The sequence below is a fragment of the Cebidichthys violaceus genome, unplaced genomic scaffold (assembly GCF_023349555.1).
Source record: "Cebidichthys violaceus isolate CVI_PGR_0920_01 unplaced genomic scaffold, fCebVio1.0.p SCAF_70, whole genome shotgun sequence".
Taxonomy (NCBI): Eukaryota; Metazoa; Chordata; class Actinopteri; order Perciformes; family Stichaeidae; genus Cebidichthys; species Cebidichthys violaceus.
Genome location: NW_027176928.1, coordinates 567,921 through 585,358, shown reverse-complemented (window position 1 = coordinate 585,358; position 17,438 = coordinate 567,921). Strand labels below are relative to the sequence as shown.

Sequence of the window (17,438 nt, the reverse complement as noted above, 5' to 3'; positions counted from 1 at the left end):
ACAGCCATTACGCGTTTAAGAAAATATAATTTTTTTTTTTTTTTTTTAAAATACGGCTGAAGGAGCTGGAACAGAAAGAGACAAATGATTGAAAATGTTGAGAGTAAATGTATGCATGAAGCAGTACTGAGGAGGCATTTATTAGATACATTGTCGTGATTTTTAACGCGGAGAAAATGTTGCCATTATCTTGTTCATTCATCGAAGATGAATTCGTGTTGTCCAATTAATAATTCCTCCATCGAAAATCTTCGTTTCTATAAGTCAGGATATCTCAGTATGAGATCAAAATAAAAATGCAGAGTTGGAGGCCTTTAATTCTCTTGTAATAGAATAATGAGCAACTACAAAATCAAACGGAAATCCCAGATTCCCTGCTGTGTTCAATTCCCTGCACGCTCGACCACGAGCTGACAAATACAAGAACACAAAGGAATTATTTTCACCACTGAATGACCAAAATCACACCCAATAAACATGCTTAGCCAAACACACGGTGCGTAAATTATGTGCGTAAAACCTCTCCAACCACTCGAACTGACAACAAACTCCTTTTTTCTCTCCAAAACTTGAAGACAGTTAAACCACTTTTTTTTTTACCCCCCCCCCCCTCCTCATATGTGCACGTCTGTGTAGCGAGAAACCAACAACAAGCAGATATTTGCTGCTTGTGCATTGCCGTGAGATTATGGCACCATGGCGCATGTTATTGCAAACGTCTCTAGACTCTCCTCCCATCCTGGGCGCTTTCCTCCATTGGCTGCCTCCTTCTCCACGCTCACATCCAAATCATATAAACCTGGGGGCCTCACACCTTCACCCGGGTCAAATTTCTTGGACAAATCAGAGCAGCAGCCTCTTCGGGAAACCATCGCAAGAGAGAAAGACAAAGTGGAGCCCAGCACAATACATCGCCAAAGATTCGTCCTCTGGAATTATAAACCTTTTTTTATTTTTATTTTCACGGCCTCTTTCGCTTCGGCTTAAGTCGCTTTCAGAATGACGACGATGTACAAGTTGGTGGCTACGTTTGGCTTGACTCACTAATGCATTTTAAGGGAATACATATTTAAGTATTGAATGAGTTCTGTTGGCTACCGATCCCCGAGCAGAGACCGTTTTGGGGCAGTAACGGAGAGAGACGGAGGGCGAAGGAAAACACCGCAACGAGCACATTTTTCCTCCCGCTCGACATGAACCTCATCGGGGGCTACCAGCATCACCACCACCTGATGCACGAACCCTTCCCGTTCGTCCAGCGGTGCCACCAGGATGCGCCGTACTTCCAGAGCTGGGTGGTGAACCACGGCGAGGTGCCCCCGGACTTCCAGATCCAGGCGCCGTACCCGGCCGCGGAGCACGGAGCGCCCGGAGCGACGCACGACGCCCGGCTGGAGGGGCTCCAGGCGGGGATGGGGAAGAGGAGGACGTCGGGGCCGAAGAAGGAGCGCCGGCGGACGGAGAGCATCAACACAGCCTTCGCCGAGCTCAGGGAGTGTATCCCCAACGTCCCGGCCGACACGAAACTGTCTAAAATTAAAACGTTACGTCTGGCGACCAGTTACATCGCCTACCTGATGGACGTCCTGGCCAAAGACACCGGGGAGACGGAGGGCTTTAAGGCCGAAATTAAGAAATTTGAAAACCGGGATATGAAAAGGAAACGGGAGCCGGTGAGTAGAAGCCTGCAAAACCATTTCTTGTGGAACAAAATAACTGCAAACCAAAACAGCTCAGCAGTTAGTTTGACTGTCTTAGTCATTGTAAAAAAAAAAAAAATAGCTGAAGGCCTGGAAACATAATGTTTTAAGGTGGAATTTAACGACACGCTCTGATTGAACCAAAGTTAAACAACAAAACCTAAATATGAAACATGATTTTAAGATTTACAGTTCTGCTTATTATCTGAGTTATATAATAATGTCCAACTGAAATATTATTTAATTTGCATTCTTAACCAATAGATCCTTAATATGTGGTATAAAATGAATCCTTTCATATTTAATTGTATTTTTTTTTTTTTAATATCTCTGATCCATAATAACAAAGCACGTCTACTGGAGGCTACTCATAATGGATTTTTGCCTAAACCAGTCAACACTTCACCTCATTAAAATACGTTTGAAAGGTTTTTTTATCTTCATAGACACTGAGGTCACTCCGTCACATTTTGACTGTAATAATTCAGTACAAATATTACTGCTACATTACGCAATATGTACTGCTCCTGATCACCGCGTGACGACTGGCCCAACAGTTATATATCCTCATGATATATGTAACGCTTTAAAGAAACCGCTCTTCACAGTGTGTGTGCATAACGCGCGTGTTTGCTATAATACACGATTACTATTTATGTTTATAACACTACATTTCCGATTAGCCTTATTCATTTTTAAATTACGCATCGTTATTTAAAATTATTATATCATTTGAGATAGTCTTTTTTTTTTATTTTTTTTTTTACATATTTGTTGAATCATTTGGGATTTAGTCTCTCATTTAATGAATGCCTGCACGTGATGTCATGACCCCGATTGCGTCATAAGGCCCCCAAATCATCGTGTATAGGTTACATTGTGACGAAAAGCAGCATGTGCCATAGTTTGGTAGAGTCTTACCAGATCCGACTCTCAGAGGGTGAACTTATTATATGAATAAGTCAGCACGAGATGCAATATGCTCTAGGAACTGATCAAACTGGGGTCCCTGTGTGTGTGTGTGTGTGTGTGTGTGTGTGTGTGTGTGTGTGTGTGTGTGTGAGCCTCCCCTGCTGATGATCATGTGGTGTTTCTCGGTGTAACAGACTGACGGCCTGCAGGAGTCATTAGGAGCCGAGAAGAAGGTGAAGGGCCGGACCGGGTGGCCGCAGCAGGTCTGGGCTCTGGAGCTCAACCAGTGACCCTCCCCTCCTCTTCCTCCTCTTCCTCCCCTGAGAAAAAAAAACCCCTCCTCAGACTCTGTATTGAAATTGTAAAGGAAAAAAAACAACAACCACTGACTGACTGAACCCAAACACACCGCTGTGCACGTGCAATGATGCGCAAAGAGAGAGAGAGAGAGAATTAAAGGACAACATGCAAACAAGGTGAGCGGCGGAGGAAAACAACACGATGGACAATTTGTTGATCTTCTTCCCTCCTTGTGCAGTTTGTAACTCGACACACACACACACACACACACACACACACACACACACACACACACACACACACACACACACACACCTGACTGTATGATATTTGTGGTATTTCTGCTTTTTGATGTGTCCACCCTTCCAGTGCTGTAGACCAGATGTGGCCACGGTGTCAAAAAAAAAAGAAAGAAAAGAAACATCTGTCTCCCCTAAAAATGTGTTTTTATCTGGCGTCGTGTGGTGATGTTCTCCACGTCTGATGGCGCTGGAGCAGAAAATAAATACATTATAACAAATGTCATGTGGTGTAAATGCACAGTATGTGTCCGCTGCAGAAGTGCAAACATGATATTTATTTGTATTCTTTGCTTGGGATTTCATTTTTTTTTTTTTAGTTTCTTTGTAATTTATGACAAAATCACAGTCACACGAGCTGCACAGCACAATATTTAAAACGTAGATTTGTCAGAGTGAGTTACCAGAAACAGGTGTTGATGAATAGATTATTGTCCAAACAGAAACGCGTTGTGCCGCACACACACACACACACACACACACACACACACACACACACACACACACACACACACACACACACACACATCTAATAATACTTTGATTTTAATTATAACTTTAATAAAACTGTTCTGGCACACTTGATGTGTTTTCCATGTGTTGCCAGTATGTTGTCAGTTGGTCAGTTTTTTTTGCATACATTCTGATATATATACAGTATATCATTATTTTATTGGCCTGAAGTTTCTTAATTTCTAGCTGCAAAAAAACCCAAAAAATACAAACCAGACGTCAGACGAGGAACCGCATGACATGGTATGGAATTTAAAAGTGATGTATTCATTTTAAAATATTTATGAATTAAATCAACGGAAACCCAGAGAGACTTCTTTGTAATGTGATGTCAATGCAATTAAATAAAATACAACAAACAATAATCTATAAATAATTGCTGTTCATATTGGGAGGCTGAGTCCAGATGAAACACATTTTTGAGGGGAAACCTTTTCTTTTTTTTTTTTTTTTTTTGGGGTCACTGTTTCATCCCGCTGAATTTGTCAGAATATTTAAACTATTATTAATCCAGTATTTCCGGTCAGATATGTAACAAAAAGAAAAACTCAAATGGAGTCCTGACCGTTAACTATAGCGGCTGTTGTTGAAGTGTCTTTGTAGGAATTTATTGAATTTACTGAATCTACCTCAAAATTAATGTCACTGTCCGTTCTGAGACACCGGATGTTCCGTAAACGCACAGCTTTCACTCCGACATGTTAAACACGAGTTCAAAGGAAGTAAAGGTGGATTTCTGTGCGAAATGCTGATGTACATTGGATGTGAAGTTATATTAAGTTCCGTAAATAAATGAATTATTTTAAGTCACTCCAGCTGTAGTGAAGTTTTTTTTTTAAAATATGTTTTATCAAAAAGACACGATTCACCTTATTGTGTTTTTCTTTTACCTGTTTTTGGGGGGCAAGTAAGAGTTATAATCAATGATCACCACCTAATTTACAAATAATAGAACTAATGATACATCATTTAATATCGGTGTTCATTCTAATTTAATCCCAGAACACCGGAATTCTAAGAATTCTACTTTATATGGTTTTATATAGAATTCTGTGAACACGCTTTACATTTCTAACTTTTCTAATTTCTGATGCTAAAGTAGAATCTCACATGGATGTCAGGACTGTCAGAGACAAGTTCACCTGGGTGGCCTACAATTCAGAAAATATACAACTAAAGTCAGAATAAAACATAATGTTCTAAAATAAATATAAATAAAATCTGAAATAATAAATGACCCAATCCTTCTGTTAGTCGTGTGCAAAATAGTATTCGACTGGACTAATCTACGTAACTGCTCGTCTGAAAGACTCCACCACACCGAGTTATTTAGCTCTTTGATAAGTTAGTAATGTTGTCTCTTTAAAAAATTAAAATAAATTTGGCTCAATAGTTTCCTCCTACAACGCGTTTAAAACACGCTGTTTTTAAGTCGATTTACTTTTCCTCTAAACGTGTTTTTAAATCCCGCCTCTCTGCACTGCTGCCCTCCAATGACTGAGGAACTACAGCGACGCCCAGCGGCCGGTGGCTGTTCCTGAAACTACATCCAACCTGGCTGCATTTCCCTTTGTTTTTGTTCACACACACACACACACACACACACACACACACACACACACACACACACACACACACACACACACACACACACACACACACACACACACACACACACACACACACACACACACACACACACACACACACACACACACACACACACATATATATAAAATCAGCAATCTGTGAAAGAACAGAGACAACACCGTTGCTTCTTTCTGTACAATACATTTATTATCATCAGGAGCAATAAGCAGCCATATTTAAATATGTTTTTTTTTTTTTTCTTCTAATACATCAATTACGTTAATGTGGCGTGGCCTATATGTTAATAAAGTTGGGTGTTATCTACATGACACTAACAAACCTACAAGCAAAACTGAAAATATAACAGACACTTTAAAAAAAAAAAAAGAGAGAGCGAGAGAACCCTGTTGAAAGTAGAGAACTCAAGACTGGCGGACAAACTTAAATACGATGCAGAAAGAAAGCTCCAACTAATGTCGTCACCACAATGAAGAAGAACATTTCAGTAGGAGTTGAAGAGCTGCGAGTTGTTCATTGACTGGAGGTTCCAGCAGTGCTTTGAAGAAGTGAAAGAAACGTGTTGGTGTCATCTTAAATGCTTTATGTTGATTGGCTAATGGCCAAAGTGCTACTTTCCCCATCAGGGCTTAAAATCTTGGAAACAATAAGACCCAATCCAACAAAAAAAAAAAGACGACATTTCCCCCCCCCCCCAAATCCTGTTTTCTCATTCATTTCACTAACTAGTTAGATCGGTTACTTGAACGCTCAATCGTTAAGACAATAATCGCCAAAGTGCAGAGTCAGAGCGCTTCAATGATAGACGTACGAACACAGAAGAAGTGGAGATGTTGGTGAACTCCTTCAGGGGCACAGAAATGTAAGACACCTTTAAAAAGAACTCATCAGCCAGCTTCCGTGTGATGACATTGTTTCCGCAGGCAGATATATGGAAGAAAGGCATCCATTGTTTTTTTATTATTTAAATTCCTCAAAAGATTAAAAAAAACCAACCTTCTGTTTCTGCTTTACAGCTTCTTGAAACACACCCAGGTATGTGACGAATGTTTGTCCACTACAAACACGGCTCTTAAATATTAAAATGATGCTCTCTCACACACACACACACACACACACACACACACACACACACACACACACACACACACACACACACACACACACACACACACACCAGGTGGAAAAAAAAAAGATGGTGAAATCTAAAATCATATTTTCACACAGACAACTTAAGGCTGAACTAAAGCGAAGGGAAAAAAAAAAGAGGAGAATTTAGCTTCTGAAACCTGCGATGAGAGAAAGTGTGTGTGTGTGTGTGTGTGTGTGTGTGTGTGTGTGTGTGTGTGTGTGTGTGTGTGTGTGTGTGTGTGTGTGTGTGTGTGTGTGTGTGTGTGTGTCGTAGCCGAATGCCACATCATTCACCACCATCGGTCTTTGAACGCACCACGTCCAGGAAGGGAAAAAGGGGCGACTAAGAGATTACATATCAGGACTGAGACCGTGTCGTTTTAAACAATTGAGCTTTTTGTGAATTCGGTGCCGTTTCAACCGACTCGGAGCCCTGATATTCTGAACGTAACTTCAGCGAAGGCAGCGCCCCCCCCCCTTCCAACAATTCATTCACTCACAACCCCCCCCCCCACACTCTTCATCATTCAATCCCAAACGTCTCCGTTTGGCACAAGCGTTCCTCTCCAGATTACCGAAACGATCTTTTTCCACTCTTAAGGCAGCTATATATATATATATATATATAGATATATATATATATATATATATATATATATATAGATATATATCGTACATTGCATTCAACCAACTTACGAAAAGATCCGACGCTGTTCTATTTTGTACATATTGACAGTTTACATTACAGCACGGCGGAGTGAGTCCTGGTCCTCGGCAGTCTTTAGAGACCTGGCCTTTTTTTTTGCGGAGGAAGAGGAAGTGACCGTTTTTAAATGTGAGCAGGGCAAAATGAGCAGGAAAAAAAAAAAGAATAAAAGTAAAGATGACTCATCCCACCCTGGTATTCTCCTCCGTCTGCGCTGAACGTCCTCTGAGGACAACGAGAGCTCGTGTTCTGGTGCGACAGAGGAGTGGGACGGCGGCGGGGCCTGCAGGGGGCGCTGGTTTCAGGGTTGTTGAATGCCGCTGTTAGTGGTGTCCAGGTGGGGTGGTGGGGGGGGGTTTGCGGAAAGTTATGGATTATTGTTGATTTTTCGTTGTAGCTGCTGCTGCTGCGAAGTTTAGTCCAGCGGTTTGCCGCCACCGCCGTCGCCTTTCTGGTCCAAGCGGCTCTTGCTGCTCTTCACCATGTAAATAAAGTAGCTCAGCGTCTCCTTCTCGTTCACCGGAATATTCCTGAAGTGGCGACTCACGGTCTGCAGAGGAAAAAAACAAAACCAAAAAGAGGTTAAAAAGTTCATCTACGTAGCATTTATTCTCACTAATTGTCTGGTCTTCAGGTTCCTGCTTTTCTTACGATACCAAAAGTTCTTCCTCATTTTACAGAGCAACACGCGTCAATTTAACATGAACTTTCATCTTCACAGGAAACTACTTAGTTTCTAGTTTCGCTCTCTTTATACTTCCTGGATCAGATACAATTAGCCTTGGTGGGATATTTACGAATAACAGTGCAATCGTTTTTTTTTTTGTAGGTTTAGCTACGAACGCTGTGCAAGATGCAGTGTAACTTTTTGAGTATCGGTACTTGATTAAAAAAAAAAAAAGGTAATAACTGAAATACCAAGTAGCATCGAAACGTCTCTACGACTTCATTCAACATTGGCTCACTGCCTCAACAGCTACAACCCACACAGTCTGAGGCGTCCGATCAATCAAGAAATGCGGCGGTGTTGGCATTTTACACAACTATCAAAGGGTTAGGGTATCACTTTAGGGTACTGGTACTGGTACTGGTATCATCGGGTTTTTTTTAAATGACACCCAGCCCTACTTGTGAGCTCTGCTTCTGCCGGTCGGTTGCCTCAAAGAGAAGAAAACAAACCTGGGTTCTCTGGTGGGGGACAGCTGTGGCTGCTTGTGGGCCGTTGACGGCTGCTTTATTGACGACGTGGGAGGCTCACTAATAGGAGAGCCTAACCCGACTGAAAGCCTGGGGAAACATTCAACTTACAGCCCGCTTTCATTCATTCCCACTGTCGGGTCGCGTACGACGGAGAGAGCGCTACACACGGGGGGGGGGGGGGTCTTATAAAGAGGAGGGCCGGGCCAGCTGCACCGATCCCACCTGTCGATCGGGCCAACGATCTCTCTCCGTGACCAATTACCGCAGGATAGGACCCGCCACACTCCGTACATCACGGCAAAATGAGTAACGCGGAGAAGAATAAGGCCTAACGAGGGCGGAGCCGAGAGTGGAGCAGAAAGAGGCCTAACGAGGGTGGAGCCGAGGGTGGAGCAGAAAGAGGCCTAACGAGGGTGGAGCAGAAAGAGGCCTAACGAGGGCGGAGAAGAAAGAGGCCTAACGAGGGCGGAGCAATATGAGCCCGATTAGGAATCCTCAAAAACACCAGCTTCCTCCCCAGGTGCTACTTGATGCTGATGCTGACTAGAAGCATATATTGTGGGCCAAGATAATATCAATTAAGGCCGTCGTCAACCAAAGAACTAATTAACGGACTAACTATGTATAGAGTTTAGTCGACTAATCGATGCATCCTCTGCTAACGCTAGCTAGCTTATTAAGTTATTGGGGGAAGGAAGCAGCGAAGGAGTCGTTGCACACGGAGGTTTGCGCTTCGACTCGAGCTCTGGGGGGGGGGGGGGGGGGGCCTTTACCTCTGCCAGCTGGGCCTTGTTGAGTCCGGGTCTGGTCTGCAGCTTGTAGTGTCGCTTGTAGCGTCTCAACGTGTTCACCTGCAGCTGGAAGAGGTCGACCTGAAAACACAGCAGAGGGCGGCGATGCAGGGGGGGGGGAGTTCCGATGATTTTACTTCATCGTATTTTTTTTCTTTTTCTTCCTTTCTCTACTGAAGTCTTGTGTCGAGAGAGACATTTGAGCCCACGTTACCTCAGGCACCTCCACGTCGTGATCCGGGGACTCTCCTCCGTCGTCGCTGGTCTTCCTCTTCCTCTTGTTGCGGACGCTCTGGATGAAGTTCTTGTGGAAGTCGCAGATATAGAGGTGTCTCACCTACAACGACAACAGTGAGTAGTAAAAAGAAGTAGTCTGCCACGTACCAAAAAAACCCAAAAAAACCCCTCTTTTTTGTAATTTGGCAGCCGCACACGGCTTCAGCGTGACTAGCAGACTATTCCACAATTCATCATTATCTCAATGTGACACCCGTGTTTCTGTCCCGATATCAAAACGATACTTAATACCCACCTCTGGGATATTTTAAGACTTTAATCAAACAGAATTTTTTTTTTAATTTTCTTTTTTTTTTTTAACCAAACTGAGATTCAAACCGCAGTGTTTCACGTCGTCTCAGCGCAAGGCAGTGCAACGCCGCGGCTTGAAAACACAGGAAGTATCTAAACAAAGACGCACACAAAGGACTCTGTACTCGACCGTGTTTGATGACCGGTTGGTTGTAATGCCAATTATTGAACAACAGAAGCTTGCTTTGATGCGTTATGTGCTGCCTCAGCTGAAAATGCAACATCAATCCTGGCCCCTGTTAATGTGCATTGATTCCTCGAGGGGGGGTGGGGGGGGGGGGGGGTGAGGGCGGGGCCACAACACGCGATTTGTGACATGAATCCCGCCATGCCTGTAAAAACATCCGGACAAACACAAGAACAACACGGAGCCTCTTCCTCTGGTTATACTAGTTTAGGCACAAAGTCATTTTCTAGGAATCTTTATAAAAAAATAATAATAATAAAAAAAAAAAAAAAAAAAAAAAAGTTCTGGATATAATTATACAAAGCAGCAGAAAAAAAACAACACATTCGTTAATAAGACATCCCCCGCATGTGTAGGTGACACCGCTGTGTGCTAAAGGGCCCCGGGGCCCCATTGAGCTGGACGTCCCTACCGACATTTGTCCAAAGGTCCACCTGAAGACGACATTGGAAACAGGTTTATGGGATTACACGCTGTAACGTTCATGAGCTAAATTCAGATTAAATAAACACGAGTGACCCCAAAAGTCTCAGTGTACATCGCATCGCTGAAAACCCATTAACGGATTAGTTGACTCACGGAAAATATGAATAATCATTTGGAACATTACAATAAAAAACATTGGGACGGGTGCAGCTTCTCCCATGATGCTCTGCGTCTGCATTACATCGGTTTGGACTGTGCGGCCAAACAAAACGAGACTCTAGGAACTCCGTGAGGGATATCTTTCGTACGCCACTTCCCACGCAAACAAAAAAATAAAATTAAAATGAAAATTGACGGGATAATGTGCGGAAACTGTGACCCATGCGTACGAACACTTTGAGACACGGGAGGGGAGGAGGGGGGGCGACGCAGATGGCGAGTCGGTGAATTGAAGCCAGATTGTAGAAGTCGCATGCGAGAGGCACCGTTGCGCAAATACCAACGCCTCTCGCACATTTAAATTTCCCTTCATAGCACACTTACATATTCTCTTTTTCCATAAACAGTCAAATCAGCGGTGTTATTTGTGCCAGTGGGCACATTTCAAAATTGTAGTTAGTTTCCATTTTTTTTTTTTTTTTTTTGTGTGTGAACATGACTTCATTTATTAATTTATGGTTTATTCCATAGTGACAGAAACAGCATACTGTACACAGACAAACTGTAAACAGCTATCCGGTGCGAGTATCAGAGCTCACTGGAGCAGAGGAGTCACCATCGTGACTGTCACACACCTTCTCCAGTCATCTCACCTGGCAAATCGTCTCCACCTGCACATAAGGATTGTGTAAATTAGCAAAGTGTTTGGAAAATAAAGCCAGTGACTGCTCTCGCACAATCACTCCATAATCATCATTATCAGTCCCAATCATCAAAGAAAACATAAGTCAATAAATTGTGTTCATCGATTCAAAAACGTGCAATCAGTCTCGATTGCTGCAAACATCTAAATACTACGGTGAGACTGCGTCAATGGAAACATTTGGGAGTGAACGAGTGTAGCGAGACCCGGTGGTTCTATGCATTGACCGTTTATGGTTGAATGTGGGATTTATATTTATATTTATAAAAAAAAAAAAAAAAAAAAAAAAAAAAAAAAGGGGAAATAGCTCCCTGGTCTGCGTACGCAAGGTTTTTATATATCTGAATATTGTTTTGGGCGTACGTGCGTAAATGCACGTTATTGTGGATCCTACGCACTCTTTTATGAATGAGACCCCCCCCCGCGGGGCGCGGAGGCCCCGGAGGCTCTGGTTGACGATCCAGCTTTGGTTTATGTGTCTTTGAGTGTTTCTCTCACTGTGTTCGGGCCAATAATAACACACGTGTTGGTGTTTGGTAGGCCGTAAAGTGCGTTTGTCATTTAAAAAAAAAAAAAAAGATACAACATGCAATAGGAAAGCAGTGAAGAAAAACCCCCACAAAAAAACCAGCAAAACTACAGGTAGAAGCAAACTTGCCACGACGAAGTGGCTTTAAGTGAAACTTGCAGCTAAAAGTGTGCGCACGTCGTGGTAGTTTTTAAACCGACACTGGTTGGTTTGTGCCCCTTTGAAATGAGTCCGGGTTACTTTAACGGGACTGAGGTTAAACAACACAGCTGGCTTCCCTGGCAACAGCCATTTTATGAAGAGCAGGGGAGGCGTGTTTAGAGGAAAACTATTACAATGAAGCGACGAGTCTGCTGCCCTTACACGTAGTTCAGGTAGCTAGCGACGCTAACATTAGCCTGACATTTAGACGGAGTCACAATAGATGTAGCTATATATATAGACAATACCACAATCACGTCGCCACTTCCAGCAAAAAAAAAAAAAAAAAAAAAGAGGACATATACGATTGTGATCTTTTGTTTATTTTGTCGACGCTGACCGGCTAATTAGCATTAGCTGACAGCTGACAGCTATAGCTAACTTTGAGCTATCGTCTGGCACCTACATACACTCACTCACGCACCAATTTAAAAGTTTCAAAACAGAACAACGTGGTCACAACAGATTCCACTTACGCTTTTGTCGATGTCGAGCTTGAGCTTCTTCTGTGAGATGCTCTTCTGGATCCTCTTGCTGAAGGAGGCGTTTCCAGCGGACCGGCCGCAGCGCTCCCCGTCCTCGATCAGACAGCAGCTCTGTCCGTAGAACGGCAGCGGCTGCGGTCCATCGTGGCTCTCTTCTTCGGTGCTGAATCCATTCATTCTGTACTATTGTAGTGCAAAAAAAAAATAAAATAAAAAACCCCCCAGTAAATAACAGCTTTAGTCTGGCTACCAAATCTGTTGTTGTGCCCTTTTGTGAAAGACAATTCGGTAGCGTTAGCTATTAGCTAACTCTGCTAAGTAGCTAGTTCGCCGAGCTAACACTCCCCTTGTTTGTTTTGGACACTGGCGACTTAATTTGAAAGGCGATGCCCTCTGATTAAATACATATTCCCCCTACAGATCCCCCCCTCCTCGTCAGATCCACAAAAACAACACAGCGGTGATTTTAACGTCCAGCTAGCTCGAGTGCTAGCTCGGACCGCAAGGTGGCTGAGCTGTGTGCCGCTAACGAACAAATTCCTATGGTGAGCCCAGCGTCACCGTGCTTCAACCCGTAAACAACCCGCTACTTCTCCGTACGATTCACATATCCCAACACATCCCGACACTATTCCGAGGGCAAACGCGACAACCGGCTACAGCAAACGAGACTAACTTTAAAAAAAAAAAAAAAAGAAACCACAGATTTATCAGACTGCAGCTCAACAATCGCGGCACTCTTTCGGAAACGGCTCGTACAATGGACAAGGCTCCGTCTACCGTGCCGGAAGTTCTCACCCGTGGCGGCGATTGGTCAGTTTCGCACGAAGGCGGGCTTATCGTTGAATGTTTGATATCCCATTGGCTGTGTGGGGCATCCGTCTTTTAGCGGTTCTTCCTGTTAACAGTCGGCGTCATGTTTTTCTACTCGGAAAACAAGAGTTAAAAGGTGGCGTCGCCGTCAGTTTGAAAGGGGCTTTTAAATACAGAGCAGACCTGCGATGGTCGGCCACGTTTTTCGCCAGATTTTTTCAAAAATTAATAAACCGTAATCAATTTCAACATGTTGTCTGCGTGGTAAACTGATCTAAATGTGCATGTATGAACGGGAAATCCACATTCACAACGTCGAAAAACTGCGTAGTGAGGCCAGACTGGCGATACAACAGAACCATTGTAAATGTGTATTTGTTACAGTTAGTCGTTTACCGCTCCAAAGACTCGTACATAACTTACATTAATTGATTTGTATTGTTGCCGTTGGATATCGATCAGGACTCAACATGCACGTGATTCCAACGTCAACCGCACGGTGGAGACAGAGGTCCACAAATGATAGTATAGTGACACTCTACAGCAGCCTGCCAGTCAAATGTTTGTTGTGTTTTCAACATTGTTGAGAAGTATTGTAGCTATGATTTAAAGGAGCATTCATGCGATTTAGAATATGCTCTTTGGAGCCTTGCAAGACGCATTTAATTCTATATAATAAATATAAGGCTGGTACCCCTGACTGGTACATGCAGGCATCTTTCAGACTTCACATCCCCAGTTTAAAATGCATGTCTTCAGTCAAATATATCAAGTCTCCAGCTTTAGCATAAACACGACGACCTCAGGGTTACTGTCTTATATTCATACGACTTGTACAACAGTTAGCACGTGCCTAGAAGTACTCTCCATGCCAAGTACACAGAGCGTCATGTGTAAAACCAGTCGAGTGCCCCTAATTGTACAAGTACCCTGATACAACAGTTGGTACATGTGAAGAAAGTTATATTTGTAAACTTTGGATTGCTGATTAGGTTGGATCCATATAGTGGAGGAAGAGATTCAGAGCCTCTGCCAAAAGTAAAACAATAGCAATAGCATCAGAATTAACTTGAGTAAGTAAAAGCACATAAGTATTACTATGAAAGGTAAAATTGCTCATTATACAGCAGAAAGAACTCCGCCAATGTCTTTATATTTAGACATTATGGGGTGAGGTCTGTTCTTATTTCTGTGCACAAAAACCAGGTCCATAAAGAAATGGTTTGACCTCAACCCCATCTGACCCCCTTTTGGGATGAACGCCAGACCTTCATCTTCCAACGCCAGCGTCCAACCTCACTAATGCTCTTGTGGCCGATTGGGAGCGAATCCTTGTGAAAAAAAAAAAAAAAAAAAAAAAGCCTGAAATCAGAAGAGTGGATGCTGTAATGGCAGAGTGGACGAGCCACATTATGAGATAATTTGGGGGAAGCAGCCAGTCAGCAAATCCAGCGAGCGAGAGAAAGCTTTAAAAGCCCACTTAAATGTGAAGCCGTCCGTATTACGCGGGTTTGCTAATGATGCTCTTTGTTTGTTGTCATTCGTCTAATGTGATATTTGCTCTCGTGTGCAAATTCTCTGCCTCATCATGCTCAACTAATAGCTCAGAGAGGACGAGAAGCGAGGGAGAGATGGAGAGAGAGGACACCATAAAGAAAGAAAAAAAAAAGAAATACTAAAAAGGAGTAGAGACAATTGGATTACCTTTTTTTTGTTGGTAATGGTTCTGGGCTCAATAAAGACTCTTTAATGGGTATCTTTGACAGGAGACTATGGAAACGTGATAGCCCCGGTATCTCTCCTCACCCATGTATGGCTCATGAGTGGAGGGGAATACTGATTGTGTGCTGACTGATTGACTTTAAAAGTGGCAGAGGATGGAGCGCCGAAACATTAACAGGTTTTTCACTTTGCAATTTAGAGGTTTATATCATCAGGGAAATGCCTCTAAGAGGCAATAACATGTAAAGTGGTCTCTCAATGTATTCAAAGTTGTCTCTCTGTCTCTCTCTCTCTCTCTCTCTCTCTCTCTCTCTCTCTCTCTCTCTCTCTCTCTCTCTCTCTCTCTCTCTCTCTCTCTCAGTCTCTCAGTGCTGGTGTGATAAGTTGAGCGTTATATGACATCCCATGAGACTCGAGGAAATGGGCCACGCTGAAAAGCAATATTACTCCAGCCATGAATAAATCACCGCTGGCTAAAAGCTATCGCAGCTTGTGTGTTGTCAGATGAAATGATTATGAGATTAACATTTAGTAAAAGTGTGTTTTAGCGCCATCAGTCACAGGGATGATTAAAGTCATGGGGGGGGGGAAGACAGTAAAAAAAAAAACAGAGGAGGTGACAGGAGAGGCAAATCAGAGGGCTCTGGGTCGGGGGAAGTTCCCATGGAGGAAACGATTATGGCTTGAATGTGCAGCCGGTCCTCGGGTGTAAAACCCAGCCCAGTGCTACCAACTCTTTTCCAAAGCAAGTAGCGATAGCAGCGCTAGCTCTAAAAGTCACAATCATTTAATTTGGGCCAAACGAAATCATTGGATTACGGTTCTGCAACAGCCACAGATATTTTTGTGCAGTGGGAAGTAGTTATATCTTTTAAATGCAGGGGTGCGCTGTAGATTGCCGCTGCTTTCTCCACAAACGGTCAAGACGGTAAAAAAAATAAATATTGAGCCGTTTTTGGAAGGTAAAAATTGCACCCAGCGCCGTGCCCTCGTCCTGAGAAACCAGACTATGTGAGAAGACCTGGCCAACCGCAGCAAAGACTGTCAGCAAAAAGGTGGACGTAATCACCGCCATCTTGGTTTTTGGCAACTGAATGCTGACTAAGACATTTTTAGGAGACCAAATTGTTACAATTAACTTTCATGAACTCACAACACACATTGAAAACGGCCTGTCAATCACAAGGTAGCCCCGCCCTAAGCATACTCTGCTTTATGGTCTATTTGTCTCTTAATAGGACCATAATGTACTAAATGAACATCATGCTGTAGTGAAGAAGACTTGAAACTAGAGATTAAGACCATAAACTCATGTTTACAATGTTTACTGAAGTAATAAATCAAGAGAGAAGTAGAGTCATTTTCTCATAGACTTTTATACAATCAGATTTATTTGCACAACCAGAGGAGTCGCCCTCTGATGGCCAGAAGAAAGAATGCAAGTTGAAGACTCTTCATCATCGGCTTCCCTCTTATGATCCGGAGGTTGCCGCCAGTGTAGGAAGCCTGGCCACACCAACCAGATGTTTACCTGTGACCTTTAAAGAGAATTAATCAATGGCTGAGAAAGCCCTCAGCCTTAAAAACACAGCAAATCCACCCAGTCACATGATTTGCATCATCTTCAGCTGACGTGTCACGGCACTTTATGAAAACCTCAGCCCCTAAATAAAAGCACCTGCTTCTCCAGCGGAGTAAATGTGACTGAAAGCCAATTATCCTGCCTGTCACAGGGGGGAATGGAAAATTTCCACCACTGTCTCATTTTCTGACACTCCGGGAGAACGTGAAAGGACAAACAGGTCCGCTTTGTGTGGGGGACTATTTCTAGATGGGGATCTGATAAGCTGTCTCAACACCATGACATGGACTTCGGAAAAAGACTGCAACACAATTCTGCATCTGCTGCAGCTCTGAGCGCAGGTCTGCTAAATCCGACAGATTGCATTCAGACTCGAAGAGCCACGTTGGCGGAGCTCTTTGACCCATGAATCAACAGACATGGAAAATCAGTTTGATCATCACAAATACATTAGCTTTTACATTATTGAAAAAAAAAAAAATCCTTTGACAGGATTTGGTCAGAGTCTCCCTCTACTTAGTGGCTGATTAAAAACACCATACCTGTCACACACAGCAAGAGAGAGAGAGAGAGAGAAAGAAAGACGCCCTGTGAAGACCATGGGATGATAATAATAATAATAATAATAATAAGCATCCTTTGTGCTCTAACTCTGTAGCGAATGGTGCAAAGGTTGCAATGAAGCAAGAAGCGAAATATCAGCATGATGGATGAAAAGCGAAGACAAAAACTGCCGACATTACAGAAAGTAACTTGGCTCTCCAGGTCTAATCCATTACCTCGGCTATTCAAGCAATGATGAAGACATCTGCTCTGACGGAGACAGACAGAGACGGAGAAACAATGGATGTACTCCGAGGTAAGACTGCAGGCAGCGAGGACA

At 43.1% G+C, this 17,438-nt stretch overlaps 2 protein-coding genes across 3 annotated transcripts; one reads left to right on the top strand and one right to left on the bottom strand.

Annotated features, from left to right (window-relative positions):
• Positions 1 to 805: 805 nt before the first annotated feature.
• On the top strand, positions 806 to 4,534 carry LOC137891805 (heart- and neural crest derivatives-expressed protein 1-like). The gene is made up of 2 exons (XM_068736606.1): positions 806 to 1,673; positions 2,807 to 4,534. Exons 1-2 carry the CDS (start codon positions 1,194 to 1,196, stop codon positions 2,900 to 2,902), a joined length of 576 nt encoding a protein of 191 aa, XP_068592707.1. The 5' UTR covers positions 806 to 1,193; the 3' UTR covers positions 2,903 to 4,534.
• A 965-nt stretch (positions 4,535 to 5,499) lies between these two features.
• sap30l (sap30-like) lies at positions 5,500 to 13,226 on the bottom strand. Of its 2 annotated transcripts, XM_068736587.1 has the most exons (5): positions 12,430 to 13,226; positions 11,174 to 11,191; positions 9,375 to 9,497; positions 9,143 to 9,241; positions 5,500 to 7,719 (listed from the first exon to the last, which is right to left on the bottom strand). In XM_068736587.1, exons 1-5 carry the CDS (start codon positions 12,613 to 12,615, stop codon positions 7,585 to 7,587), a joined length of 561 nt encoding a protein of 186 aa, XP_068592688.1. In that variant the 5' UTR covers positions 12,616 to 13,226; the 3' UTR covers positions 5,500 to 7,584. The 2 variants fall into 2 exon arrangements, with proteins under 2 accessions (XP_068592688.1, XP_068592689.1); XM_068736588.1 differs by lacking the exon at positions 11,174 to 11,191 and having other exon boundaries at positions 12,430 to 13,225.
• Positions 13,227 to 17,438: the final 4,212 nt, after the last annotated feature.

Excerpts from the sequence above, each read along its gene's own strand:
- LOC137891805 (XM_068736606.1), top strand. The coding sequence starts at position 1,194 with ATGAACCTCATCGGGGGCTACCAGCATCACCACCACCTGATGCACGAA. Across the intron at positions 1,674-2,806 it reads TGAAAAGGAAACGGGAGCCG|ACTGACGGCCTGCAGGAGTC; the intron begins GTGAGTAGAAGC and ends TCGGTGTAACAG.
- sap30l (XM_068736587.1), bottom strand. The coding sequence starts at position 12,615 with ATGAATGGATTCAGCACCGAAGAAGAGAGCCACGATGGACCGCAGCCG. Across the intron at positions 9,242-9,374 it reads ACGACGTGGAGGTGCCTGAG|GTCGACCTCTTCCAGCTGCA; the intron begins GTAACGTGGGCT and ends CTGTGTTTTCAG. Across the intron at positions 7,720-9,142 it reads ACAAGGCCCAGCTGGCAGAG|ACCGTGAGTCGCCACTTCAG; the intron begins GTAAAGGCCCCC and ends TTTCCTCTGCAG.